Consider the following 21,263-nt stretch of genomic DNA (forward strand, 5'->3'; position numbering starts at 1 on the left):
GTCGAGAGCACGGGGTGGATATCGGCTTCCTTTGTTTGTTACTCTGGTTGCTCTGGCTCTCTTCCCATCCGTCTCGTTGTTGCTCTCCGTGGCTCTTTTTTCCCCCTTGCAACGTACACATCTGGGATATTTTTTGTAATCGCAGTGCTGCGGCGTTTCAATGACATGAGAAAGGGGCGTATCGTTTGTGGGGAGGGTAAACGAAAAACAGTTCCACATTCACTCTCTTCTTTCTTTTTGGCACAATCGTTTGTCGACCACTGTGAATAAAACGTCATGCCATATAACCGCGTTTTCGAGTACTGCTATTCGAAATAAAGTATAAAATAAAAGCTTTGAAGATGTGACAAATAAATTCAGTGAATATTCAGAAGTCTACGTTCCCGGATTAATTATTATTAGGCAAGTTCTCTAACTGATGCAAAAGAAATAAAATGTTATTATTTTTCGAAAGTTCTCGTTCTGAATTTACCACAGACTCTCATGACGTGTCGTTTTACGATCGAACCTTCAAGTGTTTTTACCGGCATCTTCGGGACAATACGTGATGTGACACAAAGCTGAAACAGAAGAGCTGCACATTTTTTTAGAACCAGCGGAAAAGGTATGATCAATGGATATGTATTATTGTTTTGTTTTTATTACGCGTACATTATACACAGGAAATAATCATGTGAGATATAAATCTAAATTCATACAGCAAAGACAAAAGTTTTTTTGCTCATAGAGCTGCGGTGAATTGTATGTTTTTTTTTCTATCAAAGTGAATCGTACTTTTAGTCATGTCATGATACAACTTATTTATTCCAGTAAGCTATTGTTTTAGCTTCGTTGAAATTTTTCCCGTGAAAAGAATCAGGCCAAAAAAGTCCGAACGGCTTTGAAATAGCGCTCGATAACCCGTTCTATTTTCTCTCGCGCGGTATCATATCTTGTTCGAAACGACAATTGTAGCAACTGTTGAAAGTGAAAATGTCATTATTGTCGATTGGCAAAGTGCCTGCAAAAAATCGAAAATTTAGCAGGTGTTGGCGTGCATCGAGCGACTCGCGTTTTTGTACACGCGATCTGTGTAGAAAGTAAATGCAATTTGCGATGTCTCGATAAGGGGAAAAAAAGCGACATGTGCGGGCCATTAACTTATTTTTATGATCGTTATGACATCGGTGCGTGCGGCATTGGTGCAGTCGTTACGTTTTACTGCCTAACCGGGAATCGTAAAAATGTCAAAGGCAGTTGAAATAATAACTGAACTAATTTACGGAAATAAAATTAGAATGGATTCGAGCGAAAAACTGTGTTTTTCGATGTGCTTTACAACTACGATGTACTCTCTCTCTCCGTTTCTTTTGATCGTTGAACATCGTTCATTCGTTTTTGTTTATAGACAGACCCATTGAATAATGTATGAGAGGAAGAAAAATTATACCAGAAAGAAACTGCCAATGTTCGTTTGCTATATATGCATGTACATTGGAAGTATCGACCTCCGGGTCGTCCCGTGCAGTCCGGTCGATTCAAACGGAAAAGAAATCGACGAAAATTTCATTCAGAACAAATGAATAATCTCAAAACCACTCGCACAATTGGCAAATATTTAGAAGTGAGGCTTTTTCGAAAAATGGCAATAAATTTCATTCTTTTCTATCGAGCATTTGCAGTCGAGCAGGGAGCTTCGAATATTTTCGTATAACTTTGCCCTTTTTTAAGCAAAAACCGATAACTCAACTTTCGCATTTCTTTGCGCAGTTACTCGCATCGCGTGGACATACGCGCGTGCACGTTTCTGCAAATTCATTTTCCAAACAAATTCATAGCGTGACGTTTTATTCTAAAACAAACTCGTCGCGTACGCGATGAGTTCTATTTCAAAACAAAAAAAACATTGGAAAAAAACTTCAAACGAAATATTTAAAAATCTATAAACGAAATGTTTAAAAACAAAAAAAACTCCCGACTGAAAAACCGTATTGCGTATTGAATGAAAATAAACTGAAGTCGAGAAAAAAAATAAATGTTAGAAAGAAACACCATTGTAAAACAGATATGCATTTTCAGAACATAATTTATCTTTAAACTCTTTTTCTTAGGAAAATAGCAGTAAACTTGAAAAAGACTGACATAAAATAGATGAAATATAATTAAGATAGATAAGAAACCATTTAATTGTTAAATACTACTCCCTCCAGATTCGATTCCTATGGATATTATTGATTGATGGTAGGTAAGTATTTATATACAAAATAAGATTTTTATTATAATTGTTGAAGTTCAATGATTGCACAAGGAATAAAGGTGATAATAAAAAAAAAATGTAATCTCACAAAACACCAAAATATATTATAAAGATAATGGAATTTAATTTTTCGTCGGGAGACGTCTCTAATCAAATCATCAAGAAAGAATTAGAGACATCTCCCGACGAAAAATTAAATTCCATTATCTTTATAATATATTTTGGTTTTTTGTGAGATTACATTTTTTTTTATTATCACCTTTATTCCTTGTGCAATCATTCAACTTCAATAATTATAATAAAAATTTTATTTTGTATATAAATACTTACCTACCATCAATCAATAATATCCATAGGAATCGAATCTGGAGGGAGTAGTATTTAACAATTAAATGGTTTCTTATCTATCTTAATTATATTTCATCTATTTTATTTCAGTCTTTTTCAAGTTTACTGCTATTTTCCTAAGAAAAAGAGTTTAAAGATAAATTATGTTCTGAAAATGCATATCTGTTTTACAATGGTGTTTCTTTCTAACATTTATTTTTTTTCTTGACTTCATTTTATTTTCAATACGCTATATGATTTTTAAGTCGGGAGTTTTTTTAATGTTTTTTTAAAACATTTTTTTAAAGTTTACTTCTATTTTCTCGACTTCAGTTTATTTTCATTCAATACGCAATACGGTTTTTCAGTCGGGAGTTTTTTTAATGTTTTTAAACATTTCGTTTTCTCGACTTCATTTTATTTTCATTCAATACGCAATACGGTTTTTTCAGTCGGGAGTTTTTTTTGTTTTTAAACATTTCGTTTAAAGATTTTTAAATATTTCGTTTGAAGTTTTTTTCCAATGTTTTTTTTGAAACATTTCGTTTAAAGTTTTTTTCCAATGTTTTTTTTGAAACATTTCGTTTAAAGTTTTTTTCCAATGTTTTTTTTGAAACATTTCGTTTAAAGTTTTTTTCCAATGTTTTTTTTTGAAACATTTCGTTTAAAGTTTTTTTCCAACGTTTTTTTGAAACATTTCGTTTAAAGTTTTTTCAATGTTTTTAAACATTTCGTTTAAAGATTTTTAAATATTTCGTTTAAAGTTTTTTTCCAATGTTTTTAAACATTTCGTTTAAAGTTTGTTTCCAATGTTTTTTTGAAACATTTCGTTTAAAGTTTTTTATCAATGTTTTTACTAATTAAACTCAAGACAAAATTACCATCATTCGGTTTTATGATTTTCAGCGAGAAACGTGATGATCCTCTTGAAATGTGAAAAAAAAGCCTGATTCGTTGTATTTTTTTATTATTAAGTTGTATTTCCTTATATTTTACTAATAAAAAAAAAAAATACATAAAAACACAATGGAATTTTTTTCGTCGGGAGATGTCTCTAGTTCTTACTTAATAATGATTTGATTAGACATTACATTTTTTTTTATTATAACTTTTTTATTATAACTTTCAGGCTCAATAAATTATATATAGATATTCCCCGCCGTTGTACGATCGCGAATGATATATCCATGGATATATCTGTATGTAGTGTAGAGTTCACACACTTGGCCGCCACGCCGCCACTATCGAGTTGGGACCCTACCGTGAAAACTACAGCTCAAAGTGAAAGGAGCAGCGTACAACTGTGTGAAGTTGTTGATAATCGAGCACTACGGTTGATTCGATATGGAAAAATAAGTTTGAACGAAAATATTAGTTTTCTAAGCGAGTTCACCATAGATTTTAACAAACTATGTCTAAGAACACAGTCCGTCACATTTAGAAAATACGAGCAAAAATTGGTCAAGACAAGTGTGACCGTTCCAGAGAAAAGTTGCCTCAAAGAAATCCCCCCTATCAGCTGATCGCAGTGAAACGCATAACTCCCGTCTTTTTGCCCTGCGGGCAGTCGGGAGTTAACAAGCTTCGCCATTCAACGTGAACGCAAAGCGCCCTAGCTCTCGGTACACTTTACGACGGCATCTGCATATAGCGATTATCATTATTCAGCAACGCGGCAACGTTTCACGCCAAACAATCGACGGGTAGTTTCCAATCGGCAAAGACAAAACGGGGGCTGTTCAAGAAAGAAGTTTTAAAACTGGAAAGAATAACGTGAAAACGAAAACTAAAATTCTTCAACCACCCTCGATCGCTTGACGTCGCTTCTAAATGTTGCTAACGTTTCGGTGCAGCTCGTGGGTTTTGAAAGCTTAGACGCAGTCGCAGAAAATTGGCGCCCTAGGCCTGACAAAATTATCTTCACGAAATAGTTGAAAAAATTAATAATGTTGGGAGAAATTTTTATATTTCAAAAAAGCGCCCTCTTCAAAAGAGTTTAAACTCGGTTCATCCTATCTCGAAACTATATATGAAAAAAATTGAACTGAGTTTGAACCTCGTCGGAGAAAACGGCCATTATAATAAATGATAAAGATAAACCGCACCTGCGTGAACACCTGTTTACCGTGTAAACTACGACCGACGAATTTCCTCTCCCATTTGCCTCCAAACCAATGAGAATTCTTTGAGTCTCATAGACACATCACACGTTATCGTCACGAAGACAAGGTATGAACGAAATCTAGGCGGTTGGCCTCAGATCGTGAGGTTCGCTTCAGACTTCAGGTAATTATTCGGAAGTGGGGCTCCTGCTGTGATCGGGCTGAATTTTTTTTTTTCTTTACGTTTTTTATGTGGTCGGGACTCCAAAGTTCGAAGGCCTAAAATAGCGAACAGGCATTCTGTATATCTTGCGCGTTAGGGTGGTCCTTAATACGGGTAAAAAAATAAATTGATCGCGCCGTCCCTCAAAATGGTTCCAAGTTCCAAATGATGAAAAAAAAATCTACGCAAAGCCTATGTCCGGTAAGAGGAAGACGTGCCTGTAAGCATGAGCTTGGATTTAAATATCAACTTTTCTGCATGATTGGAGAAACTTGGATTTTTAAAATCTGGTTTACGTGTCAATTTTTTTTTCCTACTTTCCGAAGCTATTGTATAATCCCATAGGGAAAAAAAGGTTTGGACAAGTACATTGATGTTTCCGTGTTTCCTGATCATATCACGAAAAATATGATAAAAATTTCATAAAAAAAATAATGAAGCCAACTGTAAATAATTTCAACAGAACAATTGGAAAAAATTTCACAAATTTTGAAAAAAAAAAAAAAAAACATTACATTAAAAAAAATACAAAGTGAAAAAAATTCAAATAAAACATGAGAAATAAAAAAACGAAATATCACGCTTGAAAACATTTTGAGAAACGGTGCCCCATTTTTCTTATTTTATTCTAATAATAAAATCAATTCAAAAAAATACATCCAAGTTACTTACAGCAATAAAATTAATGATATCAATTCGAGGCCAAGTATTTTTTAATAAATTGAAAAAGTTACCACTTGAGTTACGTGCGGCACTAAAATTTATGATATCAATCGGAGGACAAGTGATTTATAAGTAACTCCAAATTTCCAGATTATGGAATTGTTTAAAGAAGCTTTTAAATCCAAAAAAATCACATGAATGCTAATCATTTCTTACTCTATGGTGGGAGAGACTTATACGAAAATCGATTCTTTTCAGACTTTCAGGAACTTCTGGTATTATTCACAATATTCGACGTCGATTGGATCGATACAAATTATGTTTAAATATGAGTTAAAAGTTCTTGTCTGGCCCATCACTATTCGTTCATAAAAATCAATCATAAAAAAAAGAAATTGTACGGCAGAACCCGGTTAAAAATTTATTGAAATGCGTTTCATTTTTAGTTCAGTGTTCTTATGGTATGGATACACTGTAAGCTAAAGGGGTGGAAAGAAGGGACTGGAGGGCACGGCTAAACTAAATGTAAGAAAATATGACAACAATAAATTGGATTAGACACTTTTATTCGATAAAAATTTTAAAATAGTATTTTACACACCTAGGGCAGGAAAATAAGGAAAGTCTCAGATCAGCGCAGCGGGCCGACAGTTGCCACTTTCGGCCCGGAGGACTGAAAAATTTATTTGAGTTCATTTACATTCAACCAATTGCGCGTGTTTTTTCTTTAATATAATTACACGACATAAAATTTCTGTTTCAAAAGACCGCTTATGGTTACAATGAACAAACATTTTTTGCTCGCAACCCACTTTGAAAATTCAAAAGAATATAAGAAAAAGGATTGCAACAAAATTATCTCGTAAACAAACGTAATAAGTCAATGTGTTTATACGAGTAGAAATTTTTCAACACTGATATTTTATATATCAATAAACACTCGCAAATCATTGACATGGGAGTAAACTAACCCGCACCGTTTTCACGAAACTTACATAACACATTTTATAGTTATATATAAGAACTTTACTTTAAATCGAATTCACACATCTCGCACTGTTTTCTCCGAAATTTTATTATTTAGATCGCTGTTGCTACCCGTTTTCTCATACCATCAAAAACTGACAGATATGGCTGTAACAATATATATAGAAGATATATATTTGAACGCGGTCGGTGAGCTAGATTGAGCTGAGATCGGAGAGCCAATCAGAATGCGTTGAGACACAACTCTACTACCACTAACCTACGTCGAACGCGTATACGTATACGTCAAATCTGTGATGTGTTAGTAACTTTTGCATAATCTTGAGCCCGTGCAAAGTTTTTTCTCAGCAAATACGCCACCGAGAATGCTGATTTTGGGCTCATTCGACAGAGAACTTCTTAATTAACTTAAAATTCAATTTTCAAAGCCGTACATAACTCATGAGCTTCGCAATTAAAGAAAATCACATGCCAATTTTACCCCCACCACCGCGAATCGTTTTATTCAGAGAAAGTATAGTCTCGGCGAGAGCCTCGGGCCAGCAGACGACAGGGCTGTCAATGTACTTATTGTCCCGAGACTCTACCGAGTCTCTTGATCTCGGCGAGAGCCTCGGGCCAGCAGACGACAGGGCTGTCAATGTACTTGTCCCGAGACTCTACCGAGTCTCTTGATTCAACATACAGATCAAATAATAAGGTCTTCCATATGTTACGAATATTCTACATCTCTGTATTATCATTATGAGATACGTGATCGGTGTAAGCGGGGAGACTCGATGACGAAAAGTATAACGAGAGCCGGGCAGTTCAATCCGAGCCGTGCAAGAGCTATGTATGTGATACGTAAAGAAATAAATACTCTGCATACATGTACACGAGCGTACGAATTATTATATCCTCCCGCTCCAATCGAAAAATAACCTAACACATACTACACTAACGAAAAAAAATTAAAGGGTCAAAAGATTTTTTCGAATTTTTAGTTATTTTTTTGTGTCATCGAGTGAACGTTGCTCTCAGCCAACGAACTTTCTAGCTTCATCATCGACTCGATTTTAAAAAAACTTATTTTTCAGTTTGACTTTTTCGTTATACTTTCCCACGGAATAGTTGACGTTTCCCTCGAAAACTACATAATTGCAAGAAATCACGAATCTCTTGCTCATCTCTTTATACTTTTGAATTTTTTTACTAATCGTTTGTTTGTTTCCGTTATTTTTGCAGGACTAAAGAGCCAAGCAGCCATGAGGACAGGGTCGTGTCACGTGAGGCGCCTGATGGTGGCCGTTTTCTTAATTGCTCTCGTCTATTGTGTGACTCAGGTGATGAGGTCGGAGCTAAGGTTCAACGATACCGATCTCTCGAACTCGGACAAATTGTAAGTTTTCTTTTCTCCCCTCATTGTTTGTTTTTTTTCATTTTTTTTATTTTTCGAGATTCATTGAAAAAATTTTTTTTACTTTTTCAGAATCCGGATATCGCAGATGATAAAGGAATCCAGTCGAGACGTTCTCTACTTGGGGTATGTAAAGGGTGTTTGTAAATTGAATTCCGATCGATTGAACGATTTTTAGAAATTATGGGTCCAATTTGTTGCCACAGGGGTGCAGTTCCAGCCTGCAAACTACCGGAACTCGACTTATTGAACCCAGAAATCACGAAATTCATACACGATGTTCCCCCTCTCGATTGCGGACCGGAAGACTGGGTCACTGTGGAAGGCTCGAAACTGTCGATTCTGGACAAGGCAAAAAGTCGCTACGGTCCGATAACCTGCGCTTTCAGTGGTACGAATTTTCTCAGTCAAGAGTCCCCATGGTCGCTCCACGCTGAGTCTTGAAAATAAAAAGCCAGTTTTTGATGGTCTTTGACTCACGTCGAAATAACTCTCGTAGCTCACTGTGATTAAATTGTTTTCGAATGGAGCTTCGCTTCACTCAGGCTCACTTTTGTTGGTTCTCAGAAATTCTTCGAGTCGATGATTTCAATACGAAACAAACGGAACCCCGGGAATCTGACGATTTTTATATTTTACGACACAGTGACTTTGTCGACGTGCGGTGCGAATCGAAAACCGGTAAACAGTAAGTAATTGAATGAAGCGATTTTGAATCAATTTGATTTCCATCGATCATTCATTTTTTTCTCATTTCTGCATCAAAAAATTCGTAAAAAAATTAAAATAAATGAAAATCAATGATTTGTCGATTTTATGCCCACTGGAATGATTCTTTTCAGGTGGCACAGTGTATTGGCAGGCGTGAAGGAAAGCCCTACGATGGGGAAGACCCACACGTGGGACAAAGTGCCGAACAACGGCCTCAAACTGAACGTTTTGATGTTCGGATTCGATTCGCTGTCGCGAAATACATTCATACGAAAATTGCCAAAGACATATCATTACTTGAAGCAGAATTTGGATGCCCTAGTTCTGGAAGGTTACAATATCGTTGGTGATGGCACACCTCAAGCTCTCATACCCATATTGACCGGTAAAATAGAGCTGGAGTTACCGGAAACCCGAAAACGCATGGGCTCGAAAGCTCACTACGTTGATGTTTATCCACTGATATGGAATCGTTACAAAGAAAATGGTTATATCACTGGATTCATGGAGGACGTTCATCACATCGGGACCTTTACATATCGCCTTAAGGGCTTCGACAAACAACCCACCGATCACTACATGCGGACTTATTATCTCGCAGCTTCTTCTTATTTCAAGTACTCCAAAAAATTTTGCATCTCTGGCCTGCCCAGGCACATGGTTGGTACTATTTGGAATTGATGCTCCTTCATTATCCACGAAACTGTTCCAGAAACATTATCCAGAAAAACTGGTGCTTTTCGTTGGTCGACATTATTCTTTGTACTAGCAATTCGTTTGCTTCTTGTTGAATTCAGTTTTCGGGCAGTGCATGGTCCAACAATGTCTACGATTTCATTTATGATCCCTTTTGGGTGCTTTTTACGAGTTACACATTCGGTTATTTGTGGTTTCAAGGTCATGATGAACTACATCAAATCAATTTTCAACACATATCGAGACCAGCCGAAATTCGCTTTTGGATTCCATGGCGAATTGTCGCACGATTCGTACAATGACATTGGCGTCGTTGACGACGATTTGCACAAGTGGGTCAAAGACTTGCAGACTCTTGGACACTTGAACAATACAGTATTAATTCTGATGAGTGATCACGGCCACAGGTGAAACATAAATCAACTGTTTTTATCGAGAAATATGGCATATGGAAATGAGTTTTTCGTTTGTTCAATGAATTTTTTTGAGATTTCAGATTCGCCGAAGTTCGTAATACTCTACAGGGGAAACAGGAAGAACGTTTGCCTTTTTTTGCATTTATTTTTCCACCGTGGTTCAAACAAGTACATCCAACGGCTTACGCAAATTTTGTTTACAACACGCGACACTTAACATCGCCTTTCGACATCCATAGGACGTTGGAAAGTATCTTAAAATTCGAGACTCCAAAGGAAGGCGACACTCGTGATCGGGCTATAAGCTTGTTCAACAAGGTACGAAAATTGACAAATTTTCTCTTTTTTCCTGATGAAAAGAGAAATTAATAATTTTATCTTTTTCTTGCTTCGTTTCTTTAATTAAAACAAAATGTGGTCTGTTGACAGATTCCATTGGAACGAACTTGCGCCGATGCCTTCATCGAGCCGCATTGGTGCGCGTGTCTCAGTTGGCAGGAAGTTCCTATTACTGACCCAACCGTGACTCTGGCTGCGAAACACTTCGTTCAATTCTTGAACAGTTACACCGAGGAACATCGCAATATCTGCGAAGTTTTACGTTTGGATAAAATCCTGTGGTCTTCAAAATTGATTCCGACAAAAGGTTTTGTATTCATTGAAGCAAAAATTATATTTTTCTCTAAATCTAACCTGTAACAACATTTTTTTCAATATTCGATCATTCGTCTGTTAAAAATTATTGTAAGATAACTTTGTTTTTTTTTTCAGGACTCTTAAATTTTAAAAAATCCGGTGACAAAGATGGCTTTGTGGGCGATTTTAGTGCCAAAACTGCTCTCATGTCGGAGGTTTACCAAGTCAAAGTGAAAACTGAGCCAGGCGGTGCATTATTTGAGGCCAGCATAACTCATGACGTGCAGAAAAATGCCTTTCAAACAAAAGTCAGTGGAACGTTCACGTCATTACCAATAAAATTTTTTTTTTTTTAATTCAACTTGATCCACTCACAAAATTTCGTGATCAATAAATTCGTTTGATTATTTTCAGATATCTGACGTCAGTAGAATAAACAAATACGGTACTCAAGCGCGATGCGTTGACAAGGAATTCCACGATTTACGAAAATATTGTTACTGCAAAGACTGAAATTGGAATAATCCGGTGGAACGAGCACGTCTAAAAAAGCTCACATGAAGTCGATTGACGTCCAGCAGTTGCATGAGTGGGGGGGGGGGGGGGGGGTCGATAACTGAAAATTACGCATTTTCTCAAAATATTAAGGGCGTCCTTATAAAGCGTATTTCCTTAAAAAAGTATTGGTGAAAAGGGGAATGAAGTATTTTGAAAAATGATTAATGTGGCCTGCTTCAACTGACAGCAGGCTGGGATTTTCAGTGATATAACAGAATATTTGGTAAAATGACTCGCGTGCCAATAAAGAATCTCAATATCGTTTGTTTTCATTTTTTTTTCTTTTCCGATTTCGAGTGCATTTTAGTTATTAAGGTCCTCGAAATGCAGGCTCAATGCACATCTTTTTTTACATATAACGAAGCAATATGAAAACATTCGATCGAAAAAATTCAACACTCATCAATCGATCGAATGAAAAAATTCATTCCATGTATCATATGTAAAGAATTTCGAATTAATTAATCATCTATTACTAAGTCATCAAGAAAGTAGAACATTTCTATAGCAATTAGATTAAAGATAATGTATTATTAATAAAATAATAATAATAATAATAATAATAAGGATCTAACAGAAATGGATTTTTCACTCTAGATGCTCAGAAAAGTATCTAAAAATTCAGGAAATAGATGTGTTAGAATGAGTTTATTTCAGTCATTGAATAATATGCATTTTAAAGAAATGCAACTTTTGCCATTTTAGATTTAACCATTCTTTGAATATAATTTAATCACTGCTTGGTCCTGTGGAGACTATAAATAATGAGAAAGTTATCGACGATTTGTCAAGACCAGAAAACCTCAGCTCTATCGTCATGAAAAATCCCAGTTTGTGATTTGATAGTACATAAATGTTTCTCCATTTCTTTTTTACCATCTGCGATTTAGCTCAAATTGTTGAAAGTTTCTTACAAAAAGTGTGACTGCGAATAGTTGTAAGTAGCATTGATACAACATGAAATACAATTGAAGCTATATTTAATATTAAAAACAAAAAAATATCTCGTGCGAATGACTCTGCGAGTGAACATTTCAAATAATCGTAGTTGATAATTTTTCTTTGAATTCGCAAGTCAAATCGTTTACAAATAGCAATGTAATGCGAGTACAAGAATGGTGCGAGGCCTAGGTAACATGCTCGTTATCAATTAAAGCCTAATATGATATAAAATCGAATTTCATCTTGTACTCTTCGTCGACCATTGAAAATTGTGCAAATTTTGATCTCTCCTTGTTCACAAATAACAGCGTACACAGTTTATCGTATATTTTCTTGTTTTGTGTAAACACGAGAGTTGCGAACCAGGGAGGAAAGGAATTAAAAAAGTATGAAAATAGTGGCGTTCGAGTTCTACTTTCAATACCCTCGAAATAAGTTTGCATTATTAAGCAAAATATCCGGAATATTGATGAGCAAGCGTTTTTACGACTCGGAGATCGCTGTCTATGAGCAAAAATGCATTGTTCTGAATATGCTCGTCATCGCAGGGATAGTACGAAAGGCCCTCGACATCTTTCGCTACAACTTCCAGCACCATTGTGGTGACTGCCAAGTCTCCGGAGTCCGAAGGTCTTTGAACTCTGAAAAATTAATGTAAACCTACTTAACGTGTACTTTTGGAATTGTGCATAAATATGGATAAAAATCTTCATCATTTTTTCAGATATTGTTTTAAAGCAAATCTGAAAAGGAAAAAAGAACCTGATGAGATTTTTGTAGAAGTTTTTCGTGTATTCGAGATAAGGTTCGAGCGCGTCCTCGTATTGACATAATTCCCCACCGATTACGAGCGTTTGGAAAATCCGAAAAATGAATTCACTGCGCTCCGCAGCCGGGTACAAGAAATACTCGGGAGAATCTTCGTCCAGGAGCATCTAAAATAAAAAAAAATAAAAAATCTGATAATTTTAGTTGCGAATCAAAGCTGAATTGTAATCGAGATATTGTAAAAATAGACAGTGAATGTATAAATATTGTCGTGGACTTACGCCTCTGAGATTGTCCGAGACCATAATTCCATCGATCTCGGTATCCCAACGTTTGCAAATCGTTCCAGAATCATGAATTATTTTATTCTCTGGATTTTTCACTTTATCGAAGAACGACATATTCATGACCGAGCACGGAATTTGTTTAATTGTAATCGAAGACGCGGGAATTCCTTGATTATAAAAATGCAAAATGATTTTTTTGTTGTAGATGAAATAATGGTAAAAAACAGTTCATCAACTCATACCTCGTGGCATCCACGAACCACCGTCATAAATTTTCAGTGTGTTAGCTACATGCTCATTTTTGAAAAATGCCTGTCAACATAAGACCCGTGCACATTAAAATCGAGAAATTTGAAGAAACCGAAAAGGAAATTTTCGAATACCTCTGCAAATGGTTGCTTGTGGTACTGATGAAATGGCTCGTTGAATAAATATTCCTGAATGCTGAAATTCGTCCCCCTGAAAATGAGGATTACGTGCGAATGTAATGAGCAATGAAATTTTATTGCTGACATTGACAGTTACCATTTTTTGAAAAACTCGCCAGTTTTTTTGTCATTTATTCCCTCTAAATTCTTTTCCGGCAGAGGTACGAACGTGTACTTGGGGTCGAGATCCATTTTTTCTTGCAACGACAACCGCATTCCTCACCATGGCAACGTTTTCTTTGCTGCTAGGATTCCGTTATTCTTGTCAGTAAACAATACACATTTTTTCTGTGTATTTTAGATCTGATGATTCTCGCCATTGTTATTACGGGCTACTTTGAATTTCAGAAATCGAAAAATGTGGAAACATAAATGTTGATAAGCCAACACGTTCCATTTCGCTCCATTAACGAAAATTTTCTCGCCAAGAATTCTGCAAGACAATGAACGGATTTGAAAAAAAAAATTTATACAGAGTATTACGAGGGAGAGTAGACATTTGGGTATGTATATTGGAGCAGTGAAAAACACATTTTGAAATAGTAATATAACGAATTTCATTTATTTCTAGAACAATGTTCGAGCTCATGACTCGATGGCATTTTATCATTCGAATATAAAGAAGTGAACAACCGCTCAATAGTTTCTATATGTAAAGATGGCTGTAATAATATAAATATATTTAAAGGATGATGATGTATGAAAAATACACTGAAGAATAAAAAGGAGAAATATAAAAATTAAATAATTTCAATCTTCGTCGCTACTGAATTCAATGGGGATTGGAACATTGACAGATTTGTCACAGATTTTTCTGAAACGTTCAACAAGATCACTTATCGAAAGCCTTGATTTCTGTGGCTTTTCCGTTTTTTTCGGGCTCTCCGGATTTTTTTGTGATATGGGGGTGCATTCCATTTTATTATTTACTGCGTCGTCCTCCTCCGTGAGTCCTAAAAATTCACAAGTTCTCGTAAATTTTTCGCACTCTATTATAGTCGACGAGGCACGATCATTTCCGTCGTTTTTCGACGGTGTGAATTTTTTTGGTGAATCAATATCTGTGTCATTGTGAAGACGCGATCTCAACTCCGATGCATTATAGACGCTGCAGCTCATATTCATATCCATAATGGAATTGAGTTGCGAGGAACTCGCACCAGATCGAACACTGTAATTCACTGAAACGAATAAAAATATTAAAATAAATTAATAAAACAATGGTGTAACTTTGAAAGACATTTCTTTTATCAACTCAAAGTTATAGAAAAGGAAAAAAGTGAGACTGCAACTGCTTTTTTCAAATAATTCTCATGTAAATTTGTTACCCACATTTACTGGTCGCAGGTCTTCTCTTGATGGTAGAAAAAAGCCGAGAGTAAGTTCCTTCTTTATGTGGGTTCCATCGATCGACAATTTTTGACGAAGAGTTTCTGGGGAGTGGAGATGATCGCGAAGCATTATCGCTGATTACGGTGCACCTTGTTTCGTTGAAATTTATACGAGAAATGAGTTGCGTTGGTCGTAATTTCAGAGCTTGAAATTTGCCATCATCGTTCCTTCTGTATCGCGGGAGCAATTTTCTGTGGATGTGTTCTAAAGGCGTTAACTGAAATCGCTCAGGATATTCATTACCGTTGTATTCGGAATTCCAATCGATATTGATCGTCAGCGAACGGTTTAAAAGTATGCTGTCGAGCAAGTCGTTATCGATGCTGTACTGGTGCAAATAATTCAATGGGAAATTGCTTTCTTGAGTACTATTAGTCTTCGAGATCTTCGTCAGTTCGATGACTCGGTCGTGCATCGTGTGGAAAAGTTCGCTCATCGATTTCAAGTCTTCGCAACTTGCAGATACTTGACATCCGCATTCCGAAAAATCGGGAAATCCATATTTTTCAATGAAACCTCGAACATCCGTAAGCATGAGATTGAAAAGCGATAAGAAGTTCGTCAACTCCAGCGTTTCGCTCTCGTGCACGCGGTATAACATGACCTACGACAATGAAAAATCAGCGAAAATTTATATGTGTAAATGCGTTAGACACGTTTCTCATTGAATAACTCTTACCTGAGTTTCAGGCGACAAATGATCGATTTCAGAAAGTTGGCTGACATCTATATCCGACAAAAGTTTGCCATCTAAAATGTTTGTATCTTGCGAAACTATGCTTCCAATCATATTTGCCACATTGGTACTCAGTTCACTTATTGTTTGCAAGCGAAGTTGTTTTCTTTTGAGGAGTTCAATACTCTCATCCACGCTTTGTTTCCACACTGAAAAGTACAATGACAATAAAAATTGTCGATGATTCTGTCTTATGGAAGCAAAGAAAAATTGGAATTATTCAACGCACATTGCACAACTTCACCATCATCGAGATCAGCTAAACGGCCCTTGACGTCTGGGTGGACCGATGCAACAGACGATAATTTGATCAAATTCTGTCTCAATTGAAGTAACTCATCCGAATATTTTTTAATAGATTCTTCCAATTCGCTGGAATGAATAAACAATTAATATCTTTTCATTCATATTCAAAAAAGTATTTGAAAGAAACGTTTCGAAAGAAGACATCAGAGTTATTGAATAATCAATGGAATTGGTAGATTACTTTGCAAATTCCTTGGCTTCCTCATCATTTTTTGACATGGTTCTATTGTTCGCATCTATAATTTCAGTATTTTGGCTAACAAGATTATTTAACATAGTCCTGGAAAGATCTTGAGCAACTTTTGATTTGGGGAGGCACAAGGTCGCTTCATCTAGCAAAGAAAAAAAAACACAAAATATATAACATAAATAAACAAAGCTGTGCAAATTCAAAAATAAAAACGTACAAAAATGGAATAAAAAATTCAATTTTAATGTTGAAACTTACTTTCATTTTTTATCCAAGTCCGCAATACAACTGTGGAAAGATTGGCCATAATATGATTGAATTTACTGCCACTGGCATGTAACAAATGGGAGGCCAAAATTTGTGGAAAATCCATATCAGGATTTTCATGAGCTATCAGAGTTAGAAAATCTTTGACATCACTTCTGTACTTGGCTTCTGATTTTTTACAGACTAGAGGCCATTGTACATTTTTTTTGAACCTATCAGCATCGTATATAGTTAAAAGATAATGAGTAACATGTTGAAAACCGATGGTATTGGGTTTCTCAAACATCCCCTGAAAAATCAAATGCAAAAGATTTTGTAAGAATGATTAAACTAAACTTCATTGTACATATAACAGATAATTACCTCTTTGAAATGCTTGAGAAATTCTTTTGAAGGGGGTACAGCTTGAGTAAGAAGAAAAACATTTCGATAAAATATGTTTCCGTCCATTGCCGCGAAAATATAATAGTTATTATTTTCGATGGAAACAATTCCTATGACATTTCAGCTTCCTTGGTTTACTTTTTGTAGTAAAACAAGCGTCTTCGAGGTTATGAACAAGTTGTACATTGGAGCAACCATCACAGGATAACCGTTTAAGATTTTTGTATTAGTTTTTCGATACACTGTATTAATAGTACACGTAAAACTGTTGGGAAAGTCTAAAATTTATAAGTACTCGCTGTAAATTTTGTTTATTGCACTACAAAAACACAGCGAAATAACACTTGAGATCGGGCGGTTACCCCGGATGAGAAAAATTTAAAATTTGAACCAGCTGTGCCCTCCCTATAGACGGCAGCACCATTCGATATTTCACAAGCCACTGTTACGTACACCATCATGATACAATTACGTTTTTTAGTGAATCGATGTCAGACGAGCGCGCACTAAAATGTGTCAAAAGTGAAAAACAGTGGGTTGGTTGGAAGTATTGACATCTGTGCCATGGCGCCAGGTCAGCGTCAACGTCAACTTTTTTATCTAAAGAAAGATCAGAAAAAAAATAATGCCAAAAAAGCCTCAAAGTACGTATTTCGAAAAAATGAATTTTCTGTCATCAGTATTTGAAAATAGAACGAAGCAACGAATGTTTTTATTTTCATTGTTATGATTGAATCGAAAGTACCGGCTCATGCCACCACGTTTTTTCACAGTAGCAGTTTTCGAACTTGTTTTCGATTTATTCAAACAAATGAATCATGGTGTCTTTTCATATAAACTTTTATTTAGAGTCGAAGAATCTTCGGATATCGGTCTCATTTATCCTGGACCAGAAACTGCTTTCAAGCTTCTTCTTTCAGCAAGATTTTGCTCAGCTATATGGAGCTATATAACTGACTGCGATGAGACTTACAATTATTGGGAACCGGTGAGTTACTAATAAGAAAATATAAGAAAACTCCATCAAACGTTTCAGTTAATGAAAAAATATTTTTTTTTATGTGTATACATTTTTGTTACTACATTTACAGAGCCATTATTTACTATATGGAAATGGTCAACAGACGTGGGAATACAGTCCAGAATATGCTTTGAGATCTTACACGTACCTCTTGGTTCACATGGTTCCAGCGCAATTGTACTATTACATACTAGAGCCAAACCCTGTTCATGTGTTCTATTTTGTCAGATGTCTTTTGTCTATTGGATGTGCCCTGGCCGAAGTCTATTTTTATTTGTGAGTTTCCACAATGGTTTTCCTTGTTTTTTAACTGTCAATTTTATTTGATTTTCTGTATGTCTCTTTCTAGAAATGTCTGCAGAGAATTCGGAGTGCACATTGCAAGGCTGACGTTTGTTTTTTTGATAACCAGCTCTGGAATGTTCATCTCCAGTGCTGCTTTCTTGCCGTCGTCTTTCTCAATGTATGTTGCAGATTTTATTTCCATTGAATAACCAGCCCCTCAACTTTCTATCTTATAAAATTTTGTTTTCCCCAATGAAATTCTGTCTTTTGCTAAAGAAAAAGATGAAAATAATCTTCATAAATTTTTGTCAATTCTCTTCTACTTTCTAGGATTCAACTGGTTGATTATTTTTTCAGGTATTGGAGTACTGCAGCAATAGCTGCATGGTATGCAAGAAAATATGAGTTGGCGATTTTTACAACTGCAATTTCGTCTTTGCTAGGATGGCCATTCGCCGCTCTTTTGGGGTAAAAGAAATTCAATCTTCTGTATGAATTTACCCTCTGAATCGTTGGATCCTCTTTCAGGATCACTTATAAAATGCACTTATAAAAAAAAATGTCGAAAAAAGATTTTTCCTGAAACACAACGAGGGTCAATGGTTCATTGGTTATTATCAATTTGTTTCTTTCATTTAATTCACAGTATTCCAATAGCTCTGGAAATGTTACTGCGTAGACACGAGTGGATGAAATTCATAAAATGGGTGATAATATCAGGCACAGTGATATTATTATCGATGGTGTGGATAGACTCGATGTACTTTGGAAAATTGGTTGTCGCTCCGATGAACATAATTCTTTACAATGTATTTACGAGTCACGGTCCTGATTTATATGGAACAGAACCTTTCAGTTTTTATCTTATGAATGGATTTTTGAATTTCAATTTCGTCTTTATCGGTGCCTTATTTGCACCTCTAGGACTGGTGAGTGGAAATCTTTTTCAAAATAGTTATCAACGATTCGTATAAAAAGAATTTTGCGGGACCATAGAAGCTGTAAATATTTTTTATATGGTCAGAATAATCAGAATTTTAATAGAAAATTCTTGCAGCTTTTAGCTTGGGCTGTTGTGCCAGCGAAGCCCAGAAATCGTTATTGTTTGCCTTACTGGTATTCTCTCGCTCCGCTTTATTTATGGCTAGTCGTATTTTTCTGCCAACCACACAAGGTAAAGTACAAACTTTTATTTCTCATGTCCGGAAAATATGAATGTTTTCTTCCATTTTATATAATAATCAAAAAATAATCAAAAGAATGACCAAAAAATACAAATATTTCTTTTATTGCTCCAACGCAGGAAGAACGGTTCCTTTTTCCAATCTATCCAATGATTTGTTTGGCTGGAGCAATTAGCGTGGATGTTTTACAGAAACTATATTTCTTCGTAAGAACCCACATCAAACCACTGCCATTCACACATCATTATCTGCAGAGCACTACTCATATAATGTTCGGGGCTATTCTGGTGTGTGGATTGCTTGGTCTTTCAAGATCATTTGCTCTATTTCGAGGTAAATATTTGAACGAAATTTCGTATTTTGTTGATTGTCATTTTTTAGATTCTCATTAACCAATGATAATTGATTTTTTCCCCTTCATTTCCAAGGTTATTATGCGCCCATGGAAATGATGATGGAAGCAAATAAATTAGGAACCGAAGGACAAGTGCCCAGTGAAGTTCACATCAATTTTTGTGTTGGCAAGGAGTGGCATCGGTTTCCCGGGAGTTTTTTCTTTCCGTCCAACAAGTAATTTGCTCAAGTTTTTATTTTTTATCCCATTCAGAGGAGCTGGAAAAATTCGTTTTCTTTTACAAACTGAATTTTTTTATAGTTGGAAACTTCAGTACCTGAGATCCGAATTCAGAGGACAATTACCCCAATCATTTTCGGACGAAGAGAATGGCACGAGCATTATACAAGCGAATTTTAACGATTTGAACAAAGAAGAACCTTCTCGTTACGTGAGTTTCGTTGGAAGTATTTTCGAGAACTTCATCGAACTTTTCTATTGAATTCAATGAACATGAATTTTTTTCTTACTCGCTCAATATGAATATGTGAATTTTATTTTCAAGTTCGACGTCGAAAAGTGCCATTTTATTTTGGATCTTGATCTGGGTACGGAAACGATTCTTGAGCCTAATTATTCTCATCAACCAGAACATTTTACGGTTATAAAGTCTTCCCCTTTTCTAGATGCATCGAGGTAATATTTCCAATTCATAAAAACGATCGTTATCACCAGATTGATTAATATGAATGGAAAATATAACGGTTTTTTGTTTTTATTTTGTAGGTCTCATCCATTTTTCCGAGCTTTTTACATTCCATTCGTTTCGGACAAGTTCTGTGAATACGGATCGTACAATTTGCTCCAGAGTACAAAATTCAAGTTGCTTCCGTTGCCAAGCAAAGGGAAAACTGCCAGAGCAGCATAAAATTGTGATCCAAGGCTCTTATTGCGAAATGCACAAAGTGATGAGGCAACGAACGTTTTTTTACTCCTTCGAGGCCACAGGGTCACGTGATTTTATTTGAAGGATTTCAAATCCTTGTAAAATCATGTTAGGTGTATTTTGTACATTACGAAATTCAAATCCGCTTGTCATTGTCGGGTTTTTTCTAAATGTTCAATAACTCTCTATAAATAGGCTTTACAGAATTAAGAAGCAAAACATCGAGGAAAAAAATTCGTTGAATAACGACCATCCGGAGCAATTTTACTAATGTTTGAAAAAATTTTAATCATTTTCTATTTTGTTACTTTTTACGATAAAATCTTGTACCATATAATCAGAGTTGCCAGCTTTTCGTGATAGAAAATGCAACTTTGGAGCTTGTTTCCAACTACCATAATCACGATGAGAGAAAAAATGTTCACAAGTGTATGATGAATTCTTATTGTTTTGTGAAAAATTCATTGTTCCATTATTTCTGATAATTTAGCTTACGCCGTGGAAGAATAAGCTAACAGATGTATACGGTTTTGTATATATTCGAGCTACATACCTAAAAAAATGTGTTTGAGTCTGGTCAAAAAGGTTCAGAAAATACGAGAATCTTGAAGACGAGTCATTTCAATAGATGCATAATCGATGTAGTGAAGTCGCTCAAAGTTATGCCGGACGTAATTATCGAAATTCGTGTAAATATTTTATACAAATAAAAAAAGAATAATAGTGGAATTCACACAGCAATTATATATATATGTTTAATTTTCATTCATCGCTGAAAGTCGCTCATACCGACTGATGGTTGCAATGGGAGATTGCGAGATTTTGGCGGTTTCTGGTTC

At 35.6% G+C, this 21,263-nt stretch overlaps 4 protein-coding genes across 6 annotated transcripts; 2 read left to right on the forward strand and 2 right to left on the reverse strand.

Moving 5' to 3' along the window:
- The first annotated feature begins 4 nt into the window (after positions 1-4).
- Positions 5-12,293, forward strand: LOC122416181 (uncharacterized). Of its 3 annotated transcripts, XM_043428909.1 has the most exons (12): positions 5-402; positions 516-604; positions 7,766-7,919; positions 8,010-8,063; positions 8,144-8,328; positions 8,505-8,625; positions 8,780-9,308; positions 9,546-9,751; positions 9,841-10,078; positions 10,190-10,406; positions 10,532-10,704; positions 10,811-12,293. In XM_043428909.1, exons 3-12 carry the CDS (start codon positions 7,786-7,788, stop codon positions 10,907-10,909), a joined length of 1,956 nt encoding a protein of 651 aa, XP_043284844.1. In that variant the 5' UTR covers positions 5-402; positions 516-604; positions 7,766-7,785; the 3' UTR covers positions 10,910-12,293. The 3 variants fall into 3 exon arrangements, with proteins under 3 accessions (XP_043284844.1, XP_043284845.1, XP_043284843.1); XM_043428910.1 differs by lacking the exons at positions 5-402; positions 516-604 and adding an exon at positions 4,739-4,849; XM_043428908.1 differs by lacking the exons at positions 5-402; positions 516-604 and adding an exon at positions 4,950-5,089.
- Positions 12,294-12,341: 48 nt separating this feature from the next.
- Positions 12,342-13,782, reverse strand: LOC122416187 (cilia- and flagella-associated protein 300-like). Its single transcript, XM_043428918.1, has 6 exons — positions 13,477-13,782; positions 13,335-13,410; positions 13,194-13,263; positions 12,946-13,118; positions 12,659-12,831; positions 12,342-12,537 (listed from the first exon to the last, which is right to left on the reverse strand). The coding sequence occupies exons 1-6, from the start codon at positions 13,593-13,595 to the stop codon at positions 12,342-12,344; spliced, it is 807 nt and encodes a 268-aa protein (XP_043284853.1). The 5' UTR covers positions 13,596-13,782.
- Positions 13,783-13,911: 129 nt separating this feature from the next.
- Positions 13,912-17,011, reverse strand: dgt6 (dim gamma-tubulin 6). The gene is made up of 7 exons (XM_043428911.1): positions 16,634-17,011; positions 16,262-16,559; positions 15,995-16,145; positions 15,737-15,879; positions 15,451-15,656; positions 14,712-15,375; positions 13,912-14,560 (listed from the first exon to the last, which is right to left on the reverse strand). Exons 1-7 carry the CDS (start codon positions 16,718-16,720, stop codon positions 14,130-14,132), a joined length of 1,980 nt encoding a protein of 659 aa, XP_043284846.1. The 5' UTR covers positions 16,721-17,011; the 3' UTR covers positions 13,912-14,129.
- A 117-nt stretch (positions 17,012-17,128) lies between these two features.
- Positions 17,129-21,153, forward strand: Alg9 (alpha-1,2-mannosyltransferase Alg9). Its single transcript, XM_043428912.1, has 12 exons — positions 17,129-17,298; positions 17,504-17,642; positions 17,746-17,951; positions 18,025-18,138; positions 18,318-18,428; positions 18,607-18,889; positions 19,018-19,134; positions 19,264-19,477; positions 19,573-19,714; positions 19,800-19,929; positions 20,044-20,174; positions 20,265-21,153. Exons 1-12 carry the CDS (start codon positions 17,219-17,221, stop codon positions 20,404-20,406), a joined length of 1,809 nt encoding a protein of 602 aa, XP_043284847.1. The 5' UTR covers positions 17,129-17,218; the 3' UTR covers positions 20,407-21,153.
- Positions 21,154-21,263: the final 110 nt, after the last annotated feature.

The sequence above is a fragment of the Venturia canescens genome, chromosome 9, assembly GCF_019457755.1.
Source record: "Venturia canescens isolate UGA chromosome 9, ASM1945775v1, whole genome shotgun sequence".
In the NCBI taxonomy this organism is placed as follows: Eukaryota; Metazoa; Arthropoda; class Insecta; order Hymenoptera; family Ichneumonidae; genus Venturia; species Venturia canescens.

Coding starts and splice junctions, on each gene's coding strand:
- LOC122416181 (XM_043428908.1), top strand. Junction 7,920..8,009: donor CTCTCGAACTCGGACAAATT/GTAAGTTTTCTT, acceptor TTACTTTTTCAG/AATCCGGATATCGCAGATGA. Junction 8,329..8,504: donor GATAACCTGCGCTTTCAGTG/GTACGAATTTTC, acceptor GTTGGTTCTCAG/AAATTCTTCGAGTCGATGAT.
- dgt6 (XM_043428911.1), bottom strand. CDS start 16,720: ATGGACGGAAACATATTTTATCGAAATGTTTTTCTTCTTACTCAAGCT. Junction 15,657..15,736: donor TGATGGTGAAGTTGTGCAAT/GTGCGTTGAATA, acceptor TGTACTTTTCAG/TGTGGAAACAAAGCGTGGAT. Junction 15,376..15,450: donor ATTTGTCGCCTGAAACTCAG/GTAAGAGTTATT, acceptor TCATTGTCGTAG/GTCATGTTATACCGCGTGCA.
- Alg9 (XM_043428912.1), top strand. CDS start 17,219: ATGGCGCCAGGTCAGCGTCAACGTCAACTTTTTTATCTAAAGAAAGAT. Junction 18,890..19,017: donor TATTTGCACCTCTAGGACTG/GTGAGTGGAAAT, acceptor AAATTCTTGCAG/CTTTTAGCTTGGGCTGTTGT. Junction 19,930..20,043: donor AAGAAGAACCTTCTCGTTAC/GTGAGTTTCGTT, acceptor TTTATTTTCAAG/TTCGACGTCGAAAAGTGCCA.
- LOC122416187 (XM_043428918.1), bottom strand. CDS start 13,595: ATGCGGTTGTCGTTGCAAGAAAAAATGGATCTCGACCCCAAGTACACG. Junction 13,411..13,476: donor GGCGAGTTTTTCAAAAAATG/GTAACTGTCAAT, acceptor CCTCATTTTCAG/GGGGACGAATTTCAGCATTC. Junction 12,538..12,658: donor TTCTACAAAAATCTCATCAG/GTTCTTTTTTCC, acceptor TTAATTTTTCAG/AGTTCAAAGACCTTCGGACT.